Below are 21,858 nucleotides of genomic sequence, written 5' to 3' on the forward strand. Positions count from 1 at the left end.
AATCAATTTGTCAACAAACCACTACATACTGTGATCCTCTGGTATATTGACTAACCATTCACATTGTGATTAAGCTGATAAATGACTCAATATCTTTTGAAACCTGTCTAAGACAACTTGTTTGATTACAATTTAAATCATTTGAGGCAGGAGATTACCATACTTGCATTAGGCTATGAAGAAATGCACTGGAGCAAGTGCTGAGATGAAATAAAATCAAGAGATGACAGTCATCACTGATCTAGTGAACTTCTTACCAGTCTTTTCCATCACTTTTTCTTCTGTCTCTCTTTTTGTCAGACTTTGCCTGCTTTCCTCCGAGAAGTGATGTAATCTTTTGCTCCCTCTTGTCTTCTTTTACTTTTGGTGGATCAGTCTTCTTGCTGCTTGGTGCAGGAAGCTTACTTTTACGAAAACCAAACCAATTTGCCAGAGTTGGACCAGGTTTTTGCTTCACTTCTATGGTTCGCTCCTGTTCTTGACACTTGTGCAAGTTCTCCTCTATGCCGAGCATCACTTTCTCTTCGATTGTGGTTATTGAACTTTGTCTTTCTGGTTCCTCAGAGACTGGCTCACCAAAAGCACTTGAAAACTGTTGCTCAATCTGAATGCGCCTTGCCTGCTCTCGCTGGAGTTTCAGGCTTTGGAGTCTTTCACTGGAGGACCCCAAATATGAGGGAACCGTCAAACCCTCTTCAATCAAGAAGTTGTTCAAAAGGGATCGATTCATTGGACAATGGTAGCTGTTAGAGCAACTCATACTTCCTGGAAGGACATCACCAAGAGAATTTAAGGAACTCCCTGAGTGTGTTTTGATCTGTGTCCGGACCTTTCCAGATCTGTTGAAGCTTGGCCTATCCATGTAGCGTGCACCGAAACTCTGGCTACGGGCCTTGGCCCCATTCATGCCCATTACTGGTTTAAGGAGAGGTCTGGTTGACACTGACACTGACCGTTTAAAGAGCCAACCTTCTTCATCAAAACCCCAGTCTAACATCACACCACTGTCTGATGCAACAGGTTGAGCGCAGGGCTCCGAGTCCAGGGAGTTACAGCGGGTTTCAATCTTTCTGCGCGTTCTGTCATGAGCACCACAGTCATATTTCATCTGGGGATCACACATAAAAGTCTGAAATGTCTGGACACTTTTTGTAATCGAGTTTGTATCATCTTTGTTCTGTCTTCCGAATATGAGGAAGGTACTGGTTTCCTGTCCTGCGATTGCCTCATTCGATTTAGCATTTACAGGGAGAGCCATTCTAACACCTCTCGAAGTGGAACTGTGAGAATTATTGGAAATCCCATGGTAGTAAACATTAGAATATACCTGAGGCAAGACTTCTGAAAGTTTTGGCTCACTACTACTCTGGTGGGATCTTTGTAAGATGCTCTGATTTGGCATGATTGAGGGTGCAATATTTTCATCATAGTGTGGGGCAGCTCTGTCCATTGGAAACTGTCTTGACTCTGAAGTTTGAGATTCTTCAACTTGGACATGTGTTGTCTTGGATGAATGGGTATGGTAGAGCTTAGCGGGGATACCTTCAGCACCAATTTGTGGGGCTGTTTGTCGATTGTCTTTTGTTGCACTGGATTGTTGAGGCTGTAAAGCAGAACAAAGCTGATATGATTTTGGCTTGGTGTTGCTTGACGTTGTCTTCCCAGTAGTAGAGCACTGACCTACAGATTTATGAGCTTCGGGTAAAGAGTCGCAAGTGGGTCTAAGAAGAAGAGAGGTGGTTCGACCTGGGGGTAAAGGAGGGGGTGGGGACCTATATTCTGAAAGGGAAACATCACAGGGCTGGTCTTGGCGTCGTTGTTTTCGTGGGGAGCAGGGTAAGTTATCATATATGTTCTCTTCCACACAGTTGTTGCTTGATTGAGTTCTTGTGGCTTGGAGAGAAAATGTTGTTGGGTTTTCAGAGCATTCATTGATTCCTGGAGTCTTAAATGTCGTTGAATATTTCACAGGGGAAGCAAGGGGAGAGAACTGCTGTACACTTTCAAGCGACTTGGAACTTGTTGATACGACAATATCCTCCTTGTTCTCAACTTTAGATAATGCACCTTTGCTTGATCCTTGTGATTTACTAAGATTTGTTCTTTTACTAGGAACACTATGCCCACCAGGATTTGGCTGTCCTTTGGACCTGTTACCCTTTATAAGTTTTTGGTGGAGAGGTGAATGTGTGTGCTTAGCTTGCTCTGGTCCTCCATCTGCACTCTTGCTCCTCAGAATAAAAGCCTTTCTTGCTGAATCCCATGGCTGAATTTTCAGTTTCCTTTGTGGAGATTCTGAGATTGAGATGTCCTGGGTCTCACTGCCTACTTGACTTGCCTTGTCTCTGCAATGATCAACCTCCACTGAGGAGCTGCGCTGTCTGGCATCATTCACACAGCTAAGAGCTCTGGTTGCAGTATGTGGTATAGATGAGCTCATATCACTTGTTCCTCCATCCATTTGCTTGATAGCAGGTCTGCTCTGTTGTCTTTTGACGTGATCAAGTCTGGATTTACGGTCAGTAGACTTTTCTTGGTTATTGTTTCTGTCACTGGATTTCATGTCTGATGCTTTGTGTTTTTCAAGTGAATCTTTATTCTTGTCATCTCTTAGGCTCTCTGTTGGGCTTAATCCAGGTTTTATTGTGGGCCCCCCCAAAAATGAGATGTTGTCTGTCACTGGTGAGGGAAAAACACCAGAATTTCCATTAAGTTTTGCTGAGTCTTCTAGCAAATTGCCATCATCGTTTTTTGTGACATCCGGTTTCTCTAAGCACAGAAGCTCCTGTATTGGTTGCTCACTGGAGTCCCCTCTTTGTAATTTAGATGACTCATCATCTGCATCGTCAGAGTCAGGAACAGCAATCCTTTCTTCAGCCTTCAAAGATTTACTCAAAGGAGCTACTTGTTTAGCTGTAGCCCCTTGCAGGCCACACTTTACACCAAGTGAGTATATGCCTTCATTAGAGGTCATACAGTCTTTGCAGTCTGGTACAGATGCATTTGCGGAAGTTTCTTTTGAGCTAGACATTTGGAGACGCTTTAGGCCTTTCAGAATGTGGCCTTCCTTCCATCCCAGCTCTGTCGGCTCCAAGGGTGCTGAATGATTGCTGGATACTGAGCCTGTACTCATCCTTTTGTCCCGGCTTGTGGCACACTGTGCATTACAAGAGACATTGAGAATAAGTGAAGAAATATTAATAGGTGGAAAACATTTCAGCCAAAATGCCATAAAGATGCTATCAAACATTTTAAATTAAAGACATTTTGATTGTAGATGAGTGACACTCACCTGCTTTGAGAAGCCACGTCCTTCTGCCCAAGTGTGGGAGCCACTGGAGTGATCACTACAAGCACTGGATAATGACAATTCACTGCCACTGCCACTACCGCTGCTGCGTGGGCATGTTAGGCTCAGCAGGCTAGGCCATCTTCCTGCAGGAATACCTGCTTTTCCATTTCTTTGTACCTCCTGTAAAATTATAAAAAGCAGTTATTAAGGAAACACTAGAAATAGAGAGGAATAATAATGTTATACAATAATTTGGAAAACAATGCAGTCAATTATGAAATTTATAGGATATGCAATTCATCAGGACTGCCATAAGTTCATCAAAGCTGAAGAATATTGTAATTGTGCGTATCATTTGCACCAGTGGACAGAATATTTATTTATCCACATAATTCCTGGCGTTGTATTCTACGGGTTATCTCTGCAGTATGAACAATATACACAACCTAAGAGAATGCCTCATGGCTCTCCCTTTGTCTCTGTCATAGATCAGAAAAAAATCAATTTACAGGATCCATAGCTGTCTCTTTCCATCCAGAGGCTAATTAAAAAATTGAAAAATAATTTTCCCGTCCACTCAGCTCATGTTTAAAAGATAATGGCTCAATCCCATTTCACCCCTTCTCCTTGCCCCTTTCCTTACCCAAATTTCCCAGAATGCGTAGAAAATCAACAGCACAAATGTAGTATTTTCTCCATTAATAAGGATTTAAAAGTTAGGATAATGATTGTAATAGCTTAGTTTTAATAATTTAGCCTCGAAAACCAGGGGTAGGGAGAAGGGGATGAAATAGGACTGAGCCAGTGTGTCTTTACAATTCTGTGGTCTTGCAGGTATGTTTAATGAGAAGTGATGTGCCTGTTCTGTCATGCTGGCAGACGGAATATGGAGCCTTTTCGCAAGTCTGCTATTCATTTATATTTCAAATGTAACTGCACAATAAGTGCTGCGAGATGATGAAGCTTTTGTGTTGGTCAGGCTCTCAAAATCAAGACAAATTTGTATTCACATGTATTTTATTAAGACATTTAGAGTGGTTTCATTGATTTCTGCCGATGCCAAGAGAAACCATATGCCCACACTGTACAGAAAAAAAGACATGTAAAATGAAATAGTAGACAAAGTTAGAGCACACAGTTTTTTGTAAAAACTAGAGAAAGAAAATCCACCCTGGAAATGTCTTCAGCTAATGCAAAATGCTTGTATTTAAGGTTAGGAGACACAATGGTATGGCTTTTAAACAGAATTTTTGTATATTTGATAAAGTTTTCAAGATCACACTTTGTTTTTGTCCCCCTTCTTCTATGCCTCTCTATATACTCTACCAATGGTAATGTAAATAAAAAGGTAGGGCATTAGTCTAATAATGTGACACTGTATGACATTACTTAGTAATAGTAGAATAATGACTAACATTATTTATGTGACTGGATGTGAAGGAGTAACTAGTACTGGCAACCCAATGGAAATGATCACAGCCCTGCAGTTCTGTACAGCTTTTAGACACTTCTTTGTTGGTTTTCCAGCTAATATAGATTGTTACACGGACGTTCCCAGCTCTTGTCAATCTTGCTTACGGTTCAGTATCAACCCAACATGACATGGCCAAAAGATCACTAAACAGTGGTAGGTGAAAATCTAGCCAGCTAAAGACCCAGATATATTCACCATATCCTGTGGTAGAATGACTGATGAAAAGTGTATTTATTTGTAGGGGAAGATGTTGATAATCGTGTCCTTATAATCATGTACTACTTTGTGTATTATATATTAATACTTTGTTTGTTTATCAAGTACTCTTTTGTTCTAGAGTTACCCAGACTTAAGTTGATATTTTTTAATCATTTTGCTTTTGAATGGCAGTACTGCTAATAAAAAACAAATTGTCAAAATTGGTTTAGAGAAATCAAGTCCTAACGTATTTGCAGGCACAACAACTAATCTCATGCTGGAGGCAACTTACTATATAATATGTAATTCATATGCACAATTTAGCTTGTGGTTAAATAGCAAATGTTTGTTTATAGTTGAGTCATTCAAATAATTATGGTAAATAAATTAAATTACGAAGATGAAAAGACCCAATTTCAGATCTCAGTATTTCAAAGGCAGCAACCGAAGCTGCATTTTTCATCTTTAACTAATATCCAGGTCAAGAGTTAGAGGTCCCATGCCTTCATCTCCAGCTAGGTGAATGCCTACTTGTAGCAGGCCAAAGGGACCAATAGGTAAACTCAGGAGAACTGCGCACATTACTGCTGTTCTTAAATCTGCTGTTACAGCTTTAAATACAGTCCATAATATCAGGCCAAAATATCTCATGCTCTGATCCCCTTGAAGGACATCGACAAGTGCAGCCATTAAATCTGTCGGAAGCAGTCAGCCAGTAGAATCTCGTCGGGTCACAACCACACAGGGTGGCGCTGCTTTCAGCTATATGCAGTTTATATGCTGCTGACACACACTCATGAACTGCTGAGATGAAATGTCTCCAACTCTCATCACTTTCAAATCTTAATGATAAAATCTGGGATGTTTTTTTCCCTCTAATGTGATAGATGTGTTTCTCTACCGCACTTTGATTTCCTTTCATACATTTGGGAAAACATACAACTGATTACTGCAACGTGCCTAATTTCTGCATATTGTCATGTATATATCCATATATAATTGAATGTATTATATTCATTTTTCTATTGCTCATTACCAGTGTTTTTCTTCGCTGATGGGATATTTGATATATCTGATATATAGTGGTAAATAAAGCGGTCTTGACTTGGCTTGCAACAGAGCCAAAGCACATTTCACAAAACTGACCATGCATCCAGTGTCATTTGATTATTACACATGATAAAGGATGGTTACAGAATTTCAACGTTTTCATGTCATGGTTTTCCGATCCATGTGGAGGCCCCTCTGAAGGAAGCTAAGCCTGTGAAAGGAGCCTTTGGCACAATTCACTGGCAAGGTGCAGATACGGTTTGCATTGGTGCCATTTCCAATCACAGGGACCCAAAGGTATCAAGTGTTGTGACCCCATTTAAAATAGCATTGATCACTTGCAAGCCTGCCATGGCCAGCTTCATCTCAAAGTCATTTGAGTCATCAGTTAGCAATAATTAATGTGAATAGGAAATAATTGCATAAGGGAGCTGGAGACCAAAGTGATTTGGTCCATTCATTGATATTCACCTATTATTTGATTATCCGTGCTAGCCTTTGTTTCACACGCACTGAAGGAGAAGGCCACATTCGGTCATGCTAATGCAGATTAATCTTGGAACTAATTACAGTCAGCATGTCATCGGTTATCTGAGATTAGACACAAGTGATACAATTTAACAAAACTCTCAATCAGAGTGGTGCTTTCCTTAAAGTCAAGGACAGATTAAACAAAAATAGGTCTGCTGAGATGATTTCTCCATTACGTATATTTCAGTGTTTTTCTATTTTGTAAAACTTTTTTTCAATATCTAATTCCTGCTCCTGGAAATTCAGACAAGATGAAAAACTTTAAAGCCCCTTAAACTGAATAACAATATCCAGATCTTCTTCAAAAAATAGATCGGATAGTGAGGATAAACGCTTACTGAAGGTTGGCAGAAATCCCCAGTTCTCTTGCACACTGTTCATTACTTATACCTGTTATATAAACATCCTGCTAGTTACTCTTATCAAAGTAAATAAAAAATAAATATACAAGCAGCATCAAAAAGTAATAATTTCTAAAGACATGATCAATATTAAGTCTTTCTGTTTCTGCTTTTACCATTCGGATATTCAATGGTTCTCACAAAAAGATGTAAAATCTCAGTGTCAGGCTTATTTTTTAACTAAAACATCTCTGTGGAGGCTAAGAGGAAGAGTAGTTGATTCAATAAATGCATGACACATTTATAAATAAAAAAGTAAAATAACTGGTGGAGAGAAGTCATAAAGACATCATGGAAGTTGCCTGAACATTTTATTTTTCTTCAAATTGCAGTATGAGACATGAACGAATTCATATTTTTGGAACTTGAAAGTCAAACAGGCCCCAAAACATTTGTAAATAAATAATAATAAAGTGCAACCATCCATCCAAGCTTCTACACAGAGACTGTTGATACACTCATGCTTTTATATCAGGCATGTCACAGCGGCACCAAGACTTTGGTTGCATTGTTGCGTTAGATTCAATTTAACTGCTCACCCTGGAGATTTCTCTACATCGATCACAGTTGATCAGCGCTTATCATGAGACAAATAAACAGTAACATACACTTGTTGTAATATGCAGTTTAGCAGTGGTCAACAACCTTTTCAAGATCAGCCGGACATCTACCACCCTGATATCTTATAAAGGACCCACTTAGGAGGGTCATATTTATCATTTTAGTAACTTCTGTTAAAGGCTCAATAAATATGCCTTGAATATGGCCATAAATATGACTATTTCCTTGTATAAAAGTAGTCCTCTGTACAATACAAGTACTATACAGTAACAAGCTTGGCATCTTCCGCTCCTGCAAATATTTCACAATAAACCCCCTTTTTTTAAACAAAAGAATGGATTCAGTAAAAATAAAAGCTGGAGTGCTTTTGATTTTTAAACATACAGAAAGTGCTGCAACCATTTATGTTTGTGACACAGATTCATCAGATAAACATTAAAACTCAGGTTAAAGATCCTTTTCTCTGTTTAACACAATGTTTATCTGTCTATGTCACAAACGTATTTACGACACTTCTCAAACCCCTTTTCAAAGTAAAAGTACTCCAGCATTTCACTTTCTGAATCACTTATTCGTTATAACGTGGGCTTTGATTGTTATCCACAGACCGGTCATCTAGGTCTTCATACAGTAGAGTCCTGATATTTAGTTAAGCACATTATCCGACTTGCATTGAAGGAAATGCAAGTAGCGGACACACCCCCGTGTGAACAACAGACAATCAACACACATCTGATCTGCGGCACAAGAAGGAACATCTCACCCAGTGCAACAGTGCGGCTTGCAGATGTGATTTGTTTTTTAATTACAATCGAGTAATGCAGCAAGATATAGTTTTGGTTCAAACAATATAGAAAATGAACAGTTGCCATTAGCACATGGTATCCTTTCTGGTTAGTCCGTTGTCTAGAGGAAGTGTAAAATAAAGGCATGTCCGGGACTATTGAAGTGGCATTTTGTTCTTAAGCCATTTCCAGGCTGATGACCAGTAAACCACTCAGCCACAAGGACAATGAACTTTTGAGTTCACTTTAAGTTTCAAAGTCTCATCCAAATTTGTCCATGCATCTCTGTGAGCAGCCCAAAGCAAGGTTACACTCACTCAACCGCTCCACAAAACACAGTTTTCTCCACTCGAGTCTTTTCAAACAGTTCATCTTTACAGCTCTCCTCATTCATTATCACACGCACCAAATCCCACCTCATCAACCTCTTTGCCTTCAGGCCCCTGTCATTAATATATCTTGCTCATCTACACCTTGGTGATTTTTTCAGACGTCATCTTCATTTCATCAGCCCCCTTCCCTTGCCGCTGCTGCTCAGTGCCTTGCCTGCTGGCCTGGGGCCTCATTTATAACCATTGCATACGCACAAAACGAGGTCTGAAAGACTGCAAATGTTGGGATCTATAAAAACAAACTTAACATGAGAATGCTAAGTCTGACCCATGCATACAGACATTTTGGAGATGGTTAAGTGACAATTCAGACATGAGGTGGTGAACTGAAGCAGATTATCGATCCACTTTATCACTTAGATTAAAACCAACAGGGGTACTTGTGGTCACGCTACATGACTAATCCGGAAGAACCTTCAATCGAAAAAGATGTAAGACAACTTACAGCAAATTACGTTCAGATAAAAAGCAGAGCCGAGTCATTTATAGTTTTTAACAATATCTTCTAACATTGTTCGTTTATCAAGTCCGACTTTAGTTTCCATATAGCGTGTGTGTGTGTGTTTGTGAATTGACTGTGCCAACAGGTACACAGGAAGTTAGGATTCCACAGATTGTTCTAAATATACATATTAGATTTTTATTTTATTGCAAGCACTGTTCTTTCCACTGACTGTGTTATCCGCAACAGCAGTAGTGTATGAGTCTAGTTTTTTTATTAATGACATCACTGTTGTGGCCACCTAACAATCTTTTCGCTCTTCACCTCCACTAACAAACACTTTTATTTCAGTGTCAGAAAGTTTTGCTTTCTCTTTCTCACCGTAGAAAACCTTTGGTCAGCAGAACAAATTAATATTCATGAGGTGATTTGCATTGACCATGTATGGTTGAATATGGGCGTGTAGAGGACGGACTTCGAAGCAGATCCACGTCCAAGTTTCCAGGTGGACTGTGATTTATAAAAGGATCATTACATTTAGGTGTGGGTGCGCATTGTTTTATAAATCTGAATCTTGTTTCGCTTATGCCATTTTTCGGCCTTTGTAAGTACACGTTTCCTATGAATCCTACTCACTGTTTTATAAATGAGGCCCCTAGGCTCTAACCAGCACTGCTGTTCACTTTGGGGACAGTGCAGGAGAACAAAGAGAAATGGTGGAAAACAAGCAGACTTACTGCACTATAGCTCTGCAAAGTGAGGTGTGCTGCTCCAGTCAAGGACTGTACGTGATATCAGTGATAAAAAATATACCTCAAGCTTAAAGAAAGCTGATTTAAATATATTTGATTAAAAAGTATCCAATGATTGTTTGAATTGGTCAGTAAAATCTTATCTGCACATATTAAGTTTATGTGAGGCCAGTGAGGATTTGTGTTGTACCTTGTACATATATGATCTCTTCGAGACTTCAAAAATAAATAGATTTTGTTATATGACTTCACGGAGCAGCAATTTCAAATACCAAAGAAAGCACTTCGAAGGGGCAAATTAGTTTGACTTTATTATATAAATTTGCCTTTATCTTTCACTGCAGCCCTGCCAGCTTGTCTAAGGAGAGAGACACCTTCCGCTGTTCCTCTCAGACCCTGGTCTCTCGAGCGTCTTTCTGCCACTGAATTACAATCATATTGTGACGTACGAGCCTGCCACAGAGCCACTAGATTTCCTACAGCTCTCGCACAGAGAGCAGGGAGAAGATGATGCTGTTGTAAACGGTCTATGCAATTACAGAAATGCCAAGGAGAATCACAGTCTAATTATAGGAGCAAATTTACATATTGTCAGAACTCGTCTGTACATCATGTTTGTCTCCCATGATGCAAATGCTAATACAAGCATCACAAATACCCAAACATTAGCTTAAACTGCAATAGCACCCAGAACTGGAGTCAATTCAGTCAATGGCAATAAAGGGGTTTGCATATGCACACAAAGGCTTGGCATGTCATGTTGGGGTTGTCCTTCGGGATGTCTACCCTCATCAAATGCTGCTAGAGACTTTGATTATTGATGATGTTTTCCTGCACGTGGCATCTATTGCACTTCTGTCCGTCCTGGGAGAGGGATCCCTCACATGTGGCTCTCTCTGAGGTTTCTACATATTTTTACCCTGTTAAAAGGGTTTTTAGTAGTTTTTCCTTACTCTTGCTGAGGGTTAAGGACAGAGGATGCCACACCCTGTTAAAGCCCTATGAGATGAATTGTAATTTGTGAATATGGGCTATACAAATAAAATTTGATTGATTGATTGAAAGGAAGATCAATCAACAGATCCAAAGTAACAGGTACAAGGACTAAAGAGTGAAAGATGGGTTCTCTCTTGAGGAAACAAACTTTATGGCGTGCCACAACTGCGTGGGCTTAAAAACATTATGGACCATAGCAAAAGCATGTGATACCTTGGAGTTAACACAAGCAGGTTATAGCTTGAGCGAGCATGCAGCAAATATTCCCAGTATACACAAATGTCTCTTATATTATTATGTGCCCATTATGACACTATGGCCGGACAAAACTAGAATATGGCAGGTGACCACAGTTTAGATAATGAACAGAAAAGACTGCAGCATATGTACTCATCGTGAGCAGGGCTTGTATCCCTGCAAACTAAAGCAACCCTTTATCGTTCAGGATGTGTCACTTGAAATTTAAGGAGACCTATTCTAGCCTACTCATATTTAGGGTCATAATTAGAATTTCATTATTTTTTTTAAAGGTTTACATTTTCTGATGTTCAGAAACACAAACAATTTGCCCCAAACCTTTTGTCAGCCAAAACCACCTGGTTTTAGATCGTGCTTCTTTAAGACACCCTCCCGATAATTCCCAGTCTGCTCTGACTGGCCAGCTGGGCCACTCTCAACTGCTTCCAGTGCATGTAGGAAATATCCAGCTCCACTCTCAATTTGTTAGGGGGTGTGCCGGAATAGCCACTAGGCGTGGTTTATGCAAATATGATGTGAGATTACATTGACAAGACCTCTTTAATCTATCACTGGAGGTGAAAAAGCATAATTTTTCTCCTTTAAAGCTTTATTAGTGTAATGCAGTTATCGCTGGTTAGTTACATGATCACGCTTTTTTACATTAGGACAGCTCCTATAGACATTTATTCTCTTTCTCTTGTTATCTTGTGTGCTGTGTGCAGCCTGACTGTAACCTTGCTCCGAGTCACTCAACTGGAACAGGTGCCCTCTCACAGTGATTGAGGAAGCAAAAATGCATAACTCACGGTGAAAAAACAAATATTCTATTTTAATAATTCATACATAATTACACCCGTTTTATCTAACAAATGGACACACAACCAGTGATATATCTCCAATAATTTCTTCTCCCCCCCGTCACTGATGGGGACACATGAAATTACTTTTTCTGGAGCTGTAGTGTTTATGTAGCTGTGATCTCTAGTTGCACTAATCAGACTGATCAGTGATCTGATCCCAGCCCAGCATCTTTACAGTTAAGGGGCTTGTGAGGAAACATCATACCATGTCTAGCACACTCACAGTGTTCTACATCAACAGACACTTCACATAGCAAAGACACCAAAAACATGTTAGAAAGCTGTAACTTTGAATCGTCAAGATTCGCCAACTAAACCAGCCTGATCGAATCAAATAGCAGATTCAAAACATATCTGAACTGACACAGAGCCGCTATGAGCTTCAGTTGAAAATCCTGACCTGAAACTCTGTGCTAATTTTGGGTGTTGATAGGCAGGGTAAGATCGTGATATAATTGTTTATATATCAGATGTCAGAAAATTGAATTTTACATGCAAGTGAACATAGGATGGCACAGGCATTGCATTTAACTTAATATCTTCATCATTTTTGACGTATTGAGAAACAGGTGGGAAAAACCTGGGACTCTGCTGATTCTGCTCTGCACGCTGAATACAGTAAGGAGGTATGGAGGAGGGAGAGAGAAATGGACAGAGATTGACATATATATATATATATATATATAAGTGGGAAATGCAAAGATAGCGATTTTCCTATTTGTCTTATTGAGTACATAAACTGTTTTGAAGAGTTTGCATAGCTATAAAGAAAATAACATGATTATTTTTCAAACTGGTATTGTTTGATGTTTACAAACTACATTTACATTTTACAGATTGAATTTGGTGAACATGTCTATGTATTTTATGGCAAAAATTGGTATTGTTTTTTTGGGGTCCATTGTGTCAAGGTGAAAAAATTATTGTCTCGTCATATAATCTTGTGCTGTGAAAAAGATGCCAAACAATTTTTATGAAGTGTAGATATACGTACAACTTCAAAAGCATAAAACCCGGCCAAATAGCCCAGGACTCCTCAGGGTCAATAATATAAAAACAAATTATATTGTTGTTACGTGCCAGGCAAATTGCTGTGTGTTTGTGTTGTCTTTCCCTTCCTGCTGTCTCTGCTTCTCCCCCTGTTTTCTCTTCAGGTGAGATGGGAATGGTTCCTCCCGTTCTCTTCGTTCTCTCTGAACTGTGCCGCACTACTGTGCACTTTGTTGTGTTGTTATTAGAACAAACTTGTTTAAAGCGCAATGGTTGATGTGGTGGAAAGGAAGGACTAGGTACATTGGGTACCCTATACACTCACTCACGTGGGTGCGCTCTTTTGTTTACAAACAAACAGTCAGTTTGGTTGTTGCAACCCTTGTATTTATTTGTGTGAAGCTCTTTTTTAGATATTCAGAGTAGGCTTTTTGACTTGGTTTATTTAAGAGGTAGCAAGTAGTCAGGCCAAGTTTTATTATATTTATTTCATTTCTTTTGCAATTTCCTTTATTCCTTTCCCCCCTGCATTTTGTGATTCTGAGTTATGTTTTCACTTGATTTATAATTTATAATTTATAACATCATCATACTAGTCAACATGCGGCATACTATTGTTATTTAAATGAATTATTTATCTAGAAACTCCCTAAGCGTTCTCATTGAATTCATCTATCCCTCATAACCTGAACTAAAATGTGTTTTGGCTGCATGGCACAAAATACCAACTGTGACTTCTCTCAAGAAGACAATCACTTTGAAATCAGTGATTCAAATGCAAGGCTTGTTTTCAAAACGTGTGTTTGTGACTTTGCTGGAGACAAATAACAACGGTGCTTAATATTTAGGCTTTAGGCATGAGATCATTATCTGACACTAATAATGTAGCCCCCTGTATTACTGGGAATGTTGCATTAGGATATCAAAGACCCACAATTGTGCACATTAAAGGGCTTTTTCTTCATGTTGCAAGCACTGCTGTGTTATTAAAATTGTATTTAATAATTTGTTTTGCTGTAAAAATCCATCTTGCTGGTAAAACAGTAAAATTGGTGAGGCAAATTTGTTATACAACATCATCACAGACACTGTTTAACTGTTTAATTCAATGATTGAATGAAAAATATTGATTACTGTAGCTTTAAAAGCTTCACAGTGCAGTAAGTAATGAAATAATCAGTTGCTATGTCATAACAATACCACAAGAAGGCCTGGCTTTTAACCTGGTATCACTTACATTCTATGGTTGAGGGCATTTTCATTAAAGAATCTCGTTCAGCACCATCTACACCATCACTTAGCAGCTATGGATGGATGAGAGGTCACTTTAGTGCACAAGAGCCAACCACTCTGAGACGTTGTTTGAGGATGGAGAAATAAGCTCCTGTTTTAAAGCTGAGCTGCCGAACAATTTAAATTGAATTGTATTCTGGGTGGATTTCTCTCTCTTTGTGGTCCTTTTGAAAGTTAGTAACCTTTAGAAGTAGACCCCTGCTCATGTAAAATTCAAACAGCCTTGAAGCAGGCTATATCTGCCAGTGTCTGTTTGTATCCAGTGTGCCATGTGCTCCTACCTGGGAGACAGGAACCGTGGACATTTTGACACGTTGTTGAAACAGCACACTCAGTATGCGGTTTTGCTGCTCCAGGTCAAACACACGGGTCCGCAGCTTCACACATTCTTCTTTCAGGTCCTGTAAACATCCCAAGGAACAGGAAAACAGACAGATTATGTTGATTACCAAGATATTTAAGAGAACAACAAATGCACCAGATGCTAATTCAAAAGCGTATCATTAGCATTTTACTGACGTAGTCATTGTTTTGTAAGGCACCAGTAAACTTTTATTAATGGCTATAAAGTCATAAGTCAAGACCAACAAATTCCATTTTATTCCTACTCTGATCTGTGTTAATATTATTTTAGCTTAATGTGTCAATTGATTACTGGTCATCAAGTCTCATTTTGTCTACTGGTCCTGCAATGTTGCTGGTGTTATTTTGTTCTGTTTCCACACTTCTTATATCATTATATAGATTGTACTAATAAGTGATGCTGTGTTCACACCAAGCAGTTTTAATTGCATTGGGTATTATGCAACAGTTGTCTTACTTATATACTTGTTCCAAATGTATTGTAAACCTTTCCAATGCATTCCAATGCAGACTTTTGGAATGAATTCAGGATTGTGAATGATTTGCTAACATAAACAACATGCTACATGTCTGAATTTAGCACCGACTGGTCTTTATCAATCAATGTGTTGATGCCTGGGTCTCCTCACTTCAATGTCCCTTCGCTCATGTTACTCATGCTGCTGTCAACTTCACACCTGACTGTCCAGTAACAACACATCTGTCAGGACATTGCTCTAAATACTGATACTTATGTTTTAGCAAAATAAATAGTTTGCTACTAGTCGGTTTTCTCTCTGGACACCCCAAGTTTTTTGTCCCATCTAACATCGGTTTGATAGTCTCCCTATGGCCTCAGCCATTCTTTCCCTTGCCATTTCTTAGAACATTGGCACATTTACACCCTCTTTCTATACAGTTACATTTTAAATATCATATGTAGCACAAAACAAGGATTTTAGCAATCACAGTAATTCAATTAGTTTATGTCTCTGGTTGGTTAGATTGATTCAAGTGTTGTTTGGAAAATGAAGAGTTGAGTAATACAATTGTTATTACAAGCTTATTAATATTTGGCCATAGGAGAAGTTAAGTAATTCCAATGCTACTGTAATTCTGAAATTTTTGATTTTGTCAATTCAAATCTAATGCATGTCTCAAGTGTGAGTCCACACCTTTGCATCAGAGTCTAATTTAGTAATGAGGGTAAAATCCAACTGTTGATACTGCAGGTACACTTCACACCAGCACTAAAACTAACCCCACAGGATTTTTGATTTTTTTCTACTTATAAGATAACGAGTCGAGAGATATCCACATTTTTCTTGGTGACATACTGCTACTCATTATGATGAAAGTCATCATGTCTATGACTGATTCGAATGCTTTTATTGATCAACGATGTTTCAGTAAAGCAGAGACAAAGACAAACCTTCTGTGTGAGGAGGGCCTGAACCACCTGGTTAGCCACCTTGAAGAAATGCAGAGAAAGATAAAGTAAAAATACATAAAAAATGTAGTTTGAGTTCAGTCATTAGTTTTAGAAAGAAATCTCAGAACCTACTTCTTTGAAAAGCAGATAAGACTATAGATGAAAATGACCAAGTACAAACACCATCAGTGAGAATCTAGAGGCATGTTATAATCTGCGAGGACAAATTGACAGCATGTTGCATCACAAACCCAGATAGAGTGACATCACATCAAAGTTGCCTGCAGTTAATATATGTGACTTTGTCCTCATCACATAAATAAACCAAAATACTGTCAAAAAATCTGAACAAATGTCTTTCCTCTTATCGATACAATTTGCTTCCCATGGTGTTATTGGGATGAGACTGGTCAGACTTTTCTATCCTGTTCACGTATTTAAAGAAAGCAGAAGATTTTCTGATAAGTTTGTTTGTTTGTTTGTTTTATGGCTAAATACAAATCTGAAAGTCTCCACTGCTTATCTTGGTTTCTGAACTAGAAGCACACATTATAACTCGGTACTTAAATAATAACTACATTTCCACTTTCATCCATCCATCAAAATGACATGCCTCAGTTCATTCAGAACATGACATGAAGCATTCTGAATGTGTTCCCCAAAGAAAGAGTTGTGTATAATAAGAACAAAAACTAACAGAGGAGAAATTAATCCCTTTGCAGAAACTTCGGTCAGAAATTTCAGTCCTCTGCCAAAATGTTAAATTCTTATAGGCAGCCGTCTCCATGGTAACAAGCCCATTAGTGAAGGTGAAAAAAAAAGGGGGAAATTGGAGAGGTTTTTCCAGTTGGAGTGAGATTGAGGAAAGATAAGAAAATTGATGGAGAGACAATTAAAAGTGTTGCCACAGAAAGAACAAGAGGGAAGGAGTGCCTGTGATGAGTGCATGTGTCTGTCTGAGCGGTGAGGTTCACTCCTGCAGCCCTCATTGTCAAATTGCCCGGGGCTCTTCTGTCTGTCCACTTCAATTAGAGATATACCCTTCTCTTGGCTCTCCTCCATGGACTTCACTAACACTATGGATAATAGTTGGGCTGTGTATGTGAGACACTTAGCTTCAGAAGCTGGGGTCATCTCTGACTGAGGCCTGACCCCTAGATAACTTTGTCTTAGTCCAAGAGTGAGATAAGTAAATTGATCCTATTGGTGATATGGACGGTTTTCATGACCAGAAGAAATGAGAAGGTGGAGCAGAGAAGGAGAGAATCACAAAGAAACAGAGACTGGAAAGTGTTGAGAGGACACTGAGACCCACCTCATCCAGACAGCGTTCATACTGCTTCCTCTGATTGTCATTTTCAATCGACAGAGCCGAGTTCTCAGCCTGTGAAAACAAAACACACACAGATGAACTGCAGGAACTACTTTAGAAGGCACTGCTCTATGGAAGGTTTTCAAAAGTTTCATGTCAAATATTTATGGTCATTTCAGCAAAAGCCTGAAGTTCAATAATATAATATGTCCTTTTATACAAGCATGCAGGCAGGCAGGCAGGCAGACAGGCAGATGGGCTGACAGATCCAGAGTGGGAGAGGGATTTGTGGGTTCTCTGGACAACGATGGTCCTAAATGAATCAAGCTTTACATCTGCAATATCCTGCAGAGCCTCACCGTGTCTGTAGGGCTCACTTGAGGTACTTAAGGGATAATTCAATTACTGACGCTGGTTTTGCCCGACAGAGAACAGAAAGCATTCTGGGAACTCAGAATGTGACTTTCCACCGAAATGATCAATCCAGTAAATCTTAAAGGAGAGGCACCTGAGGTGTTTAGTTTTACCGACGTGTTGAGGGCAACTTCTCTGAACAACAAGTTCACAGAAAACCACAGAAGCTCAGAGATGAGCAGGTTTCAAAGAAGAGCTGACCTCACACAGCTCAGCATCATCTTAACTGTAACCCCAGCTAGACAAATAGAGAACACAATTGCATTGCATCAATCCGTGTTTTCTATTTAACTGTCAAATTCCACTAAAAAAATATTTTTTTGGTTAGGTGGTGACAGGAGTCAGTGACTCCTCCTTTGTCAAAAAAAAACAACAAGCTCAGTCTATTTTTTATTATTAATATTCTCACTTGTGGTTGTTGGAGCAGATTTTAGGTACCATCTGCCATGTTGTATGAAAGTACTGTCAAACTAAATGGAAAACCCTGTAATGTTTCTTTGGTTCAGCATTAAAGTTTTATTGCAAATGTGGATAAAATAAAGGCAGCCACCATGAAGAGGAAACTGCATGAAAACCACACAGTTTGGGGCAACAAAGTAGACACAAAGATTTGTGTCATTTTAGGGGCCACTCTGTTCTAAATGATAATGAGAGAGAGTGGCGGTCACACTTTGGTTATGCAGGCTTTTATGGTAATAATTAGTACTATACTTATAATGATAATGTAACATTTTACACAAATAGCTGGTAATTAAACATAAACAGTTAGTGTTGCATTACAAGGAAACAGAAAGCAGAAATAAAATATTTGAATTTTAAGGTTTTGAGAAATCTATACATTTAATTTATTTGTCATTTCTTTTTTAGTTTTTGTGTCCAACCACCCAACGTAGTCTTGTGAAACTTCTCATATCATCTCATCTCCATGAATCTCTAGAGATGAAGGTGTGACACCCAGTGCCTTCTCTTGACAACACCTCACGGATAACACCACCTACGCTACTGATGAATTGTTTTTTATTACCAGTGCAGGGCCTGTTCTAAACCTGCCTGTTTGGAATGGGATGTTTGCTTGGCCTGTGGTAATGCTATGGAACACACTTAAGAATAAATCCTCGTCATTTGTGAGTCCTCCTCCATCAGGACACAATATACTATCACTTTGAATGGTTTCCATGGTGGATGTTGAGTGCAAAGCTTTTAATAGAGTGAAGTTAGAATACGTTTTGTTCACTCTACCTGGGTTATCTTCAGTGAAGATTAAGTAGTTTATGTTAACGTTCACATGTGTGGCTTTTATATAACTTTGAATGATTTAGTGAACGGGTGATATTTTTTCACACTGCATGTCAGCTATTTAAGTAGTTTGTTAGCCAATCAAAACAATTTTACAACTTTTCGAAATAAGGTTTCTGATGGACAGACAATAGAATTATCAGGCAAATAGAGCTCAAGGATAATAGCATAGAAAACCAGTGGTCAAGACAAGAATTAGGTAAAATAGGATCCTACACATTTCTGTGCCTTGCCTTAAAGTCATATAATAATTGGTTTTACTTATCAAAAAAAAAAAATGTATTATTCGACAGATCAACATGAATAAATATGCAAATCACCCCCACTAATATAACTAAGAAAAGGGAGAATAAGAAAGAAATTTAACTCAGATTTTAGTAGTACGTTTTTTAAGGTTTGCAGTAGGCTACAGGAGATATAGCAGTGTGATCAATAATGGCTATATTAGACCATAACCAATCTCATTACCTTACCACAGAAGGTGTGACAGCGAGGCGTACTGTACATTTGCTGGAACACTGACTCCAAATGTTAACTACCCTGTCAGTATTTTAATTATATCCTCCTGGATACCAATAACTACTTTGTCTGCTGCACCCCTGCTCCCAGGATCACTCTTCAACAAAATGGGCTTGTATTATCTGTAGTATTCCAAGATGATAGATGCATGATGAAACACTGATTGTACTTGTTTGTCATCTACATGTCCCACTGGTGTTTTCAAATGAGGCCACATAGACCAAGACGATATGAGTGACACATGCCAGTGGTTAATTATCATTTGAGAGCTATTTTAAACAAGTAAATTCTGTCGATATCAATTTTATAATATATTACATATTTCATGTTCATGTATTCTTGAGGGATTCACATTTACCTCAGGCAGGTTTTGAATTATGCTTAGATCTTATTGATTTCCCTAATGATTTAAAGACAAGAATTTAGCATTTTAGGTCAACAAGACCCAATCGCATTCCATCAAAAAGCAAGTAACAGCTGTAGCACAGATGTCTGCAGTAGATTTCCACAACATGCCTGAATGTTTTGATGAAGCCCAGAAAAGAAAAACTATACTTCTAGACGACAATACCGGTAGAGATACACATTTGGTCCACAGTCCACAACATGCTGACATTTGCTACAGACTACTTTGATAATTAGTTTATTGATCAGTGTAACAGCTTGTCTGAGCCAAATGTTATGGAGGAACTAACACAAAAGCTTGCAGAGATGAAACTGATCTTCATGTAGCCAGCATAGCAGTGTGCAGTCCATGGAAAAACAGCTATGTGTGCTGTCCTAATTCCAATTCTATCATGTACAATGCAGTTAAACATGTGCTACCCTTAATATATTGATCAATCAGACATTTCAGAACATAAAGGGAAGGGAAGATAGGTGCAGGAAAATTAATGAGGGGGTGAGGAAAACTTTCTGGAAGTGTAAGAAGTGGACCATGCAGTCCATTTCACCTCAAGGGCTCTGAGTCGCTCTAGCAGGGGATTGCTGTCCTTTGAATTTTCTTCAGATCCACCGCTGGCCTCAGGCGAGGTGGGCATTTCTGCTGCTGTGGCTGTAGGACCCTCTAAACTGTCCTGCTGCTTCCACATTTCCTCCAGGAGTTTGTCCTGGAACACAGAGTGTGGATCAAAGATGTGTGTCTCAAAGTCACAAAGAAAGTTAGAATAAATTCTCCATATCAAATTAAGCTCCAGTTAACAACGTGGAATACTGCATAAATAAGATTTCTACTTTGCTGCACTTCAAGGGTTTACTGAATCACAACAAAGGGTTTATTTGATCCAGTCATAATCAAGTAAAACCCTTTGTAAAACAAATACCCCCCGTTTGAGTAGTTAGACACCACTCCTTATTAGGTTAATGCTTCTGGGTTTAACAAGTGACCTGCATCTTACAATAAATTCTGAAGTAATGGCCAAAATAAATGATAGTATTTATTCCAGCAGCAGAAACAATCTGGCCTCTGTTTCTAATAGTCTTGATAAATTCAGTATTTAATTCTTTCATTCCCCTGTGTGGATGTGTGGATCTTAGTTGATGTATATTCAAGTGTTCAGTTAGTTATTTGATGCTATAAAAACTGAGTAAAATTCTATGATTGACTGACATGCAATTGGTTAGGCAGGTAATAAAGGTAAATTATGTCACCAGCACAAGATTATTTAGTTTTTGTACAGTGGCAGAGAATGTGGTGGAGATATGTCTGCTGCTGAAAACACATTACCCGAAAACATAGTAATAATGTAGCTCATGTGGTGAGAATAGAGCTTGCTTAGTGGTGCAGTGTTTGTGTGTCATCATCGCCTACTACCCCTTCTGGGGCTTAGGCCGCAAACAAGAGTTCTCCATGCATCCCGGTCCTGGGCCAACATCTCAAGCTGTCCCCAGGTGTAGCCCATTTTCTTGGCGTCTGCTTCCAAGTCTCTACGCCAGGTGTTTCGCGGCCGACCTCTCTTTCTTTTCCCTTGGGGATTCCACTTGAGGGACTGTCTTGTGGTGTTTGTGGCTGGTTTACGGAGAGTATGGCCTATCCATCTCCAACGTCGTTGGAGGATCTCTTCGTCCGCTGGCTTTTGGCTGGTACGTTCCCACAGTTCTTTGTTGCTGATGGTGTTAGGCCAGTGGATCTGGAGGATTCGTCGCAGACAGGTATTGATGAAAGACTGGATTTTATTTGTTGTATTCACCGTAGTCCTCCATGTCTCAGCACCGTAGAGTAGGACTGACTTCACATTGCTGTTAAAGATCTTGATCTTTGTTGTGATGGCCAGGTCTTTTGCGCTC

The 21,858-nt window shown here is 39.1% G+C and overlaps 1 protein-coding gene across 3 annotated transcripts in view; it reads right to left on the reverse strand.

The window, feature by feature from the left end:
* Positions 1-21,858, reverse strand: part of LOC128456144 (nck-associated protein 5) — a 66,737-nt gene that overhangs the window by 15,421 nt on the left and 29,458 nt on the right. For all 3 annotated transcript variants that reach the window (XM_053440211.1, XM_053440210.1, XM_053440213.1), the window contains 6 exons: positions 20,526-20,681; positions 17,347-17,415; positions 16,032-16,070; positions 14,539-14,658; positions 3,293-3,472; positions 258-3,157 (listed from right to left, as the gene is read on the reverse strand). In XM_053440211.1, the coding sequence (XP_053296186.1) occupies positions 258-3,157; positions 3,293-3,472; positions 14,539-14,658; positions 16,032-16,070; positions 17,347-17,415; positions 20,526-20,681 (3,464 nt within the window). The remainder of the gene's footprint in view (positions 1-257; positions 3,158-3,292; positions 3,473-14,538; positions 14,659-16,031; positions 16,071-17,346; positions 17,416-20,525; positions 20,682-21,858) is intronic.

The sequence above is a fragment of the Pleuronectes platessa genome, chromosome 14, assembly GCF_947347685.1.
Source record: "Pleuronectes platessa chromosome 14, fPlePla1.1, whole genome shotgun sequence".
In the NCBI taxonomy this organism is placed as follows: Eukaryota; Metazoa; Chordata; class Actinopteri; order Pleuronectiformes; family Pleuronectidae; genus Pleuronectes; species Pleuronectes platessa.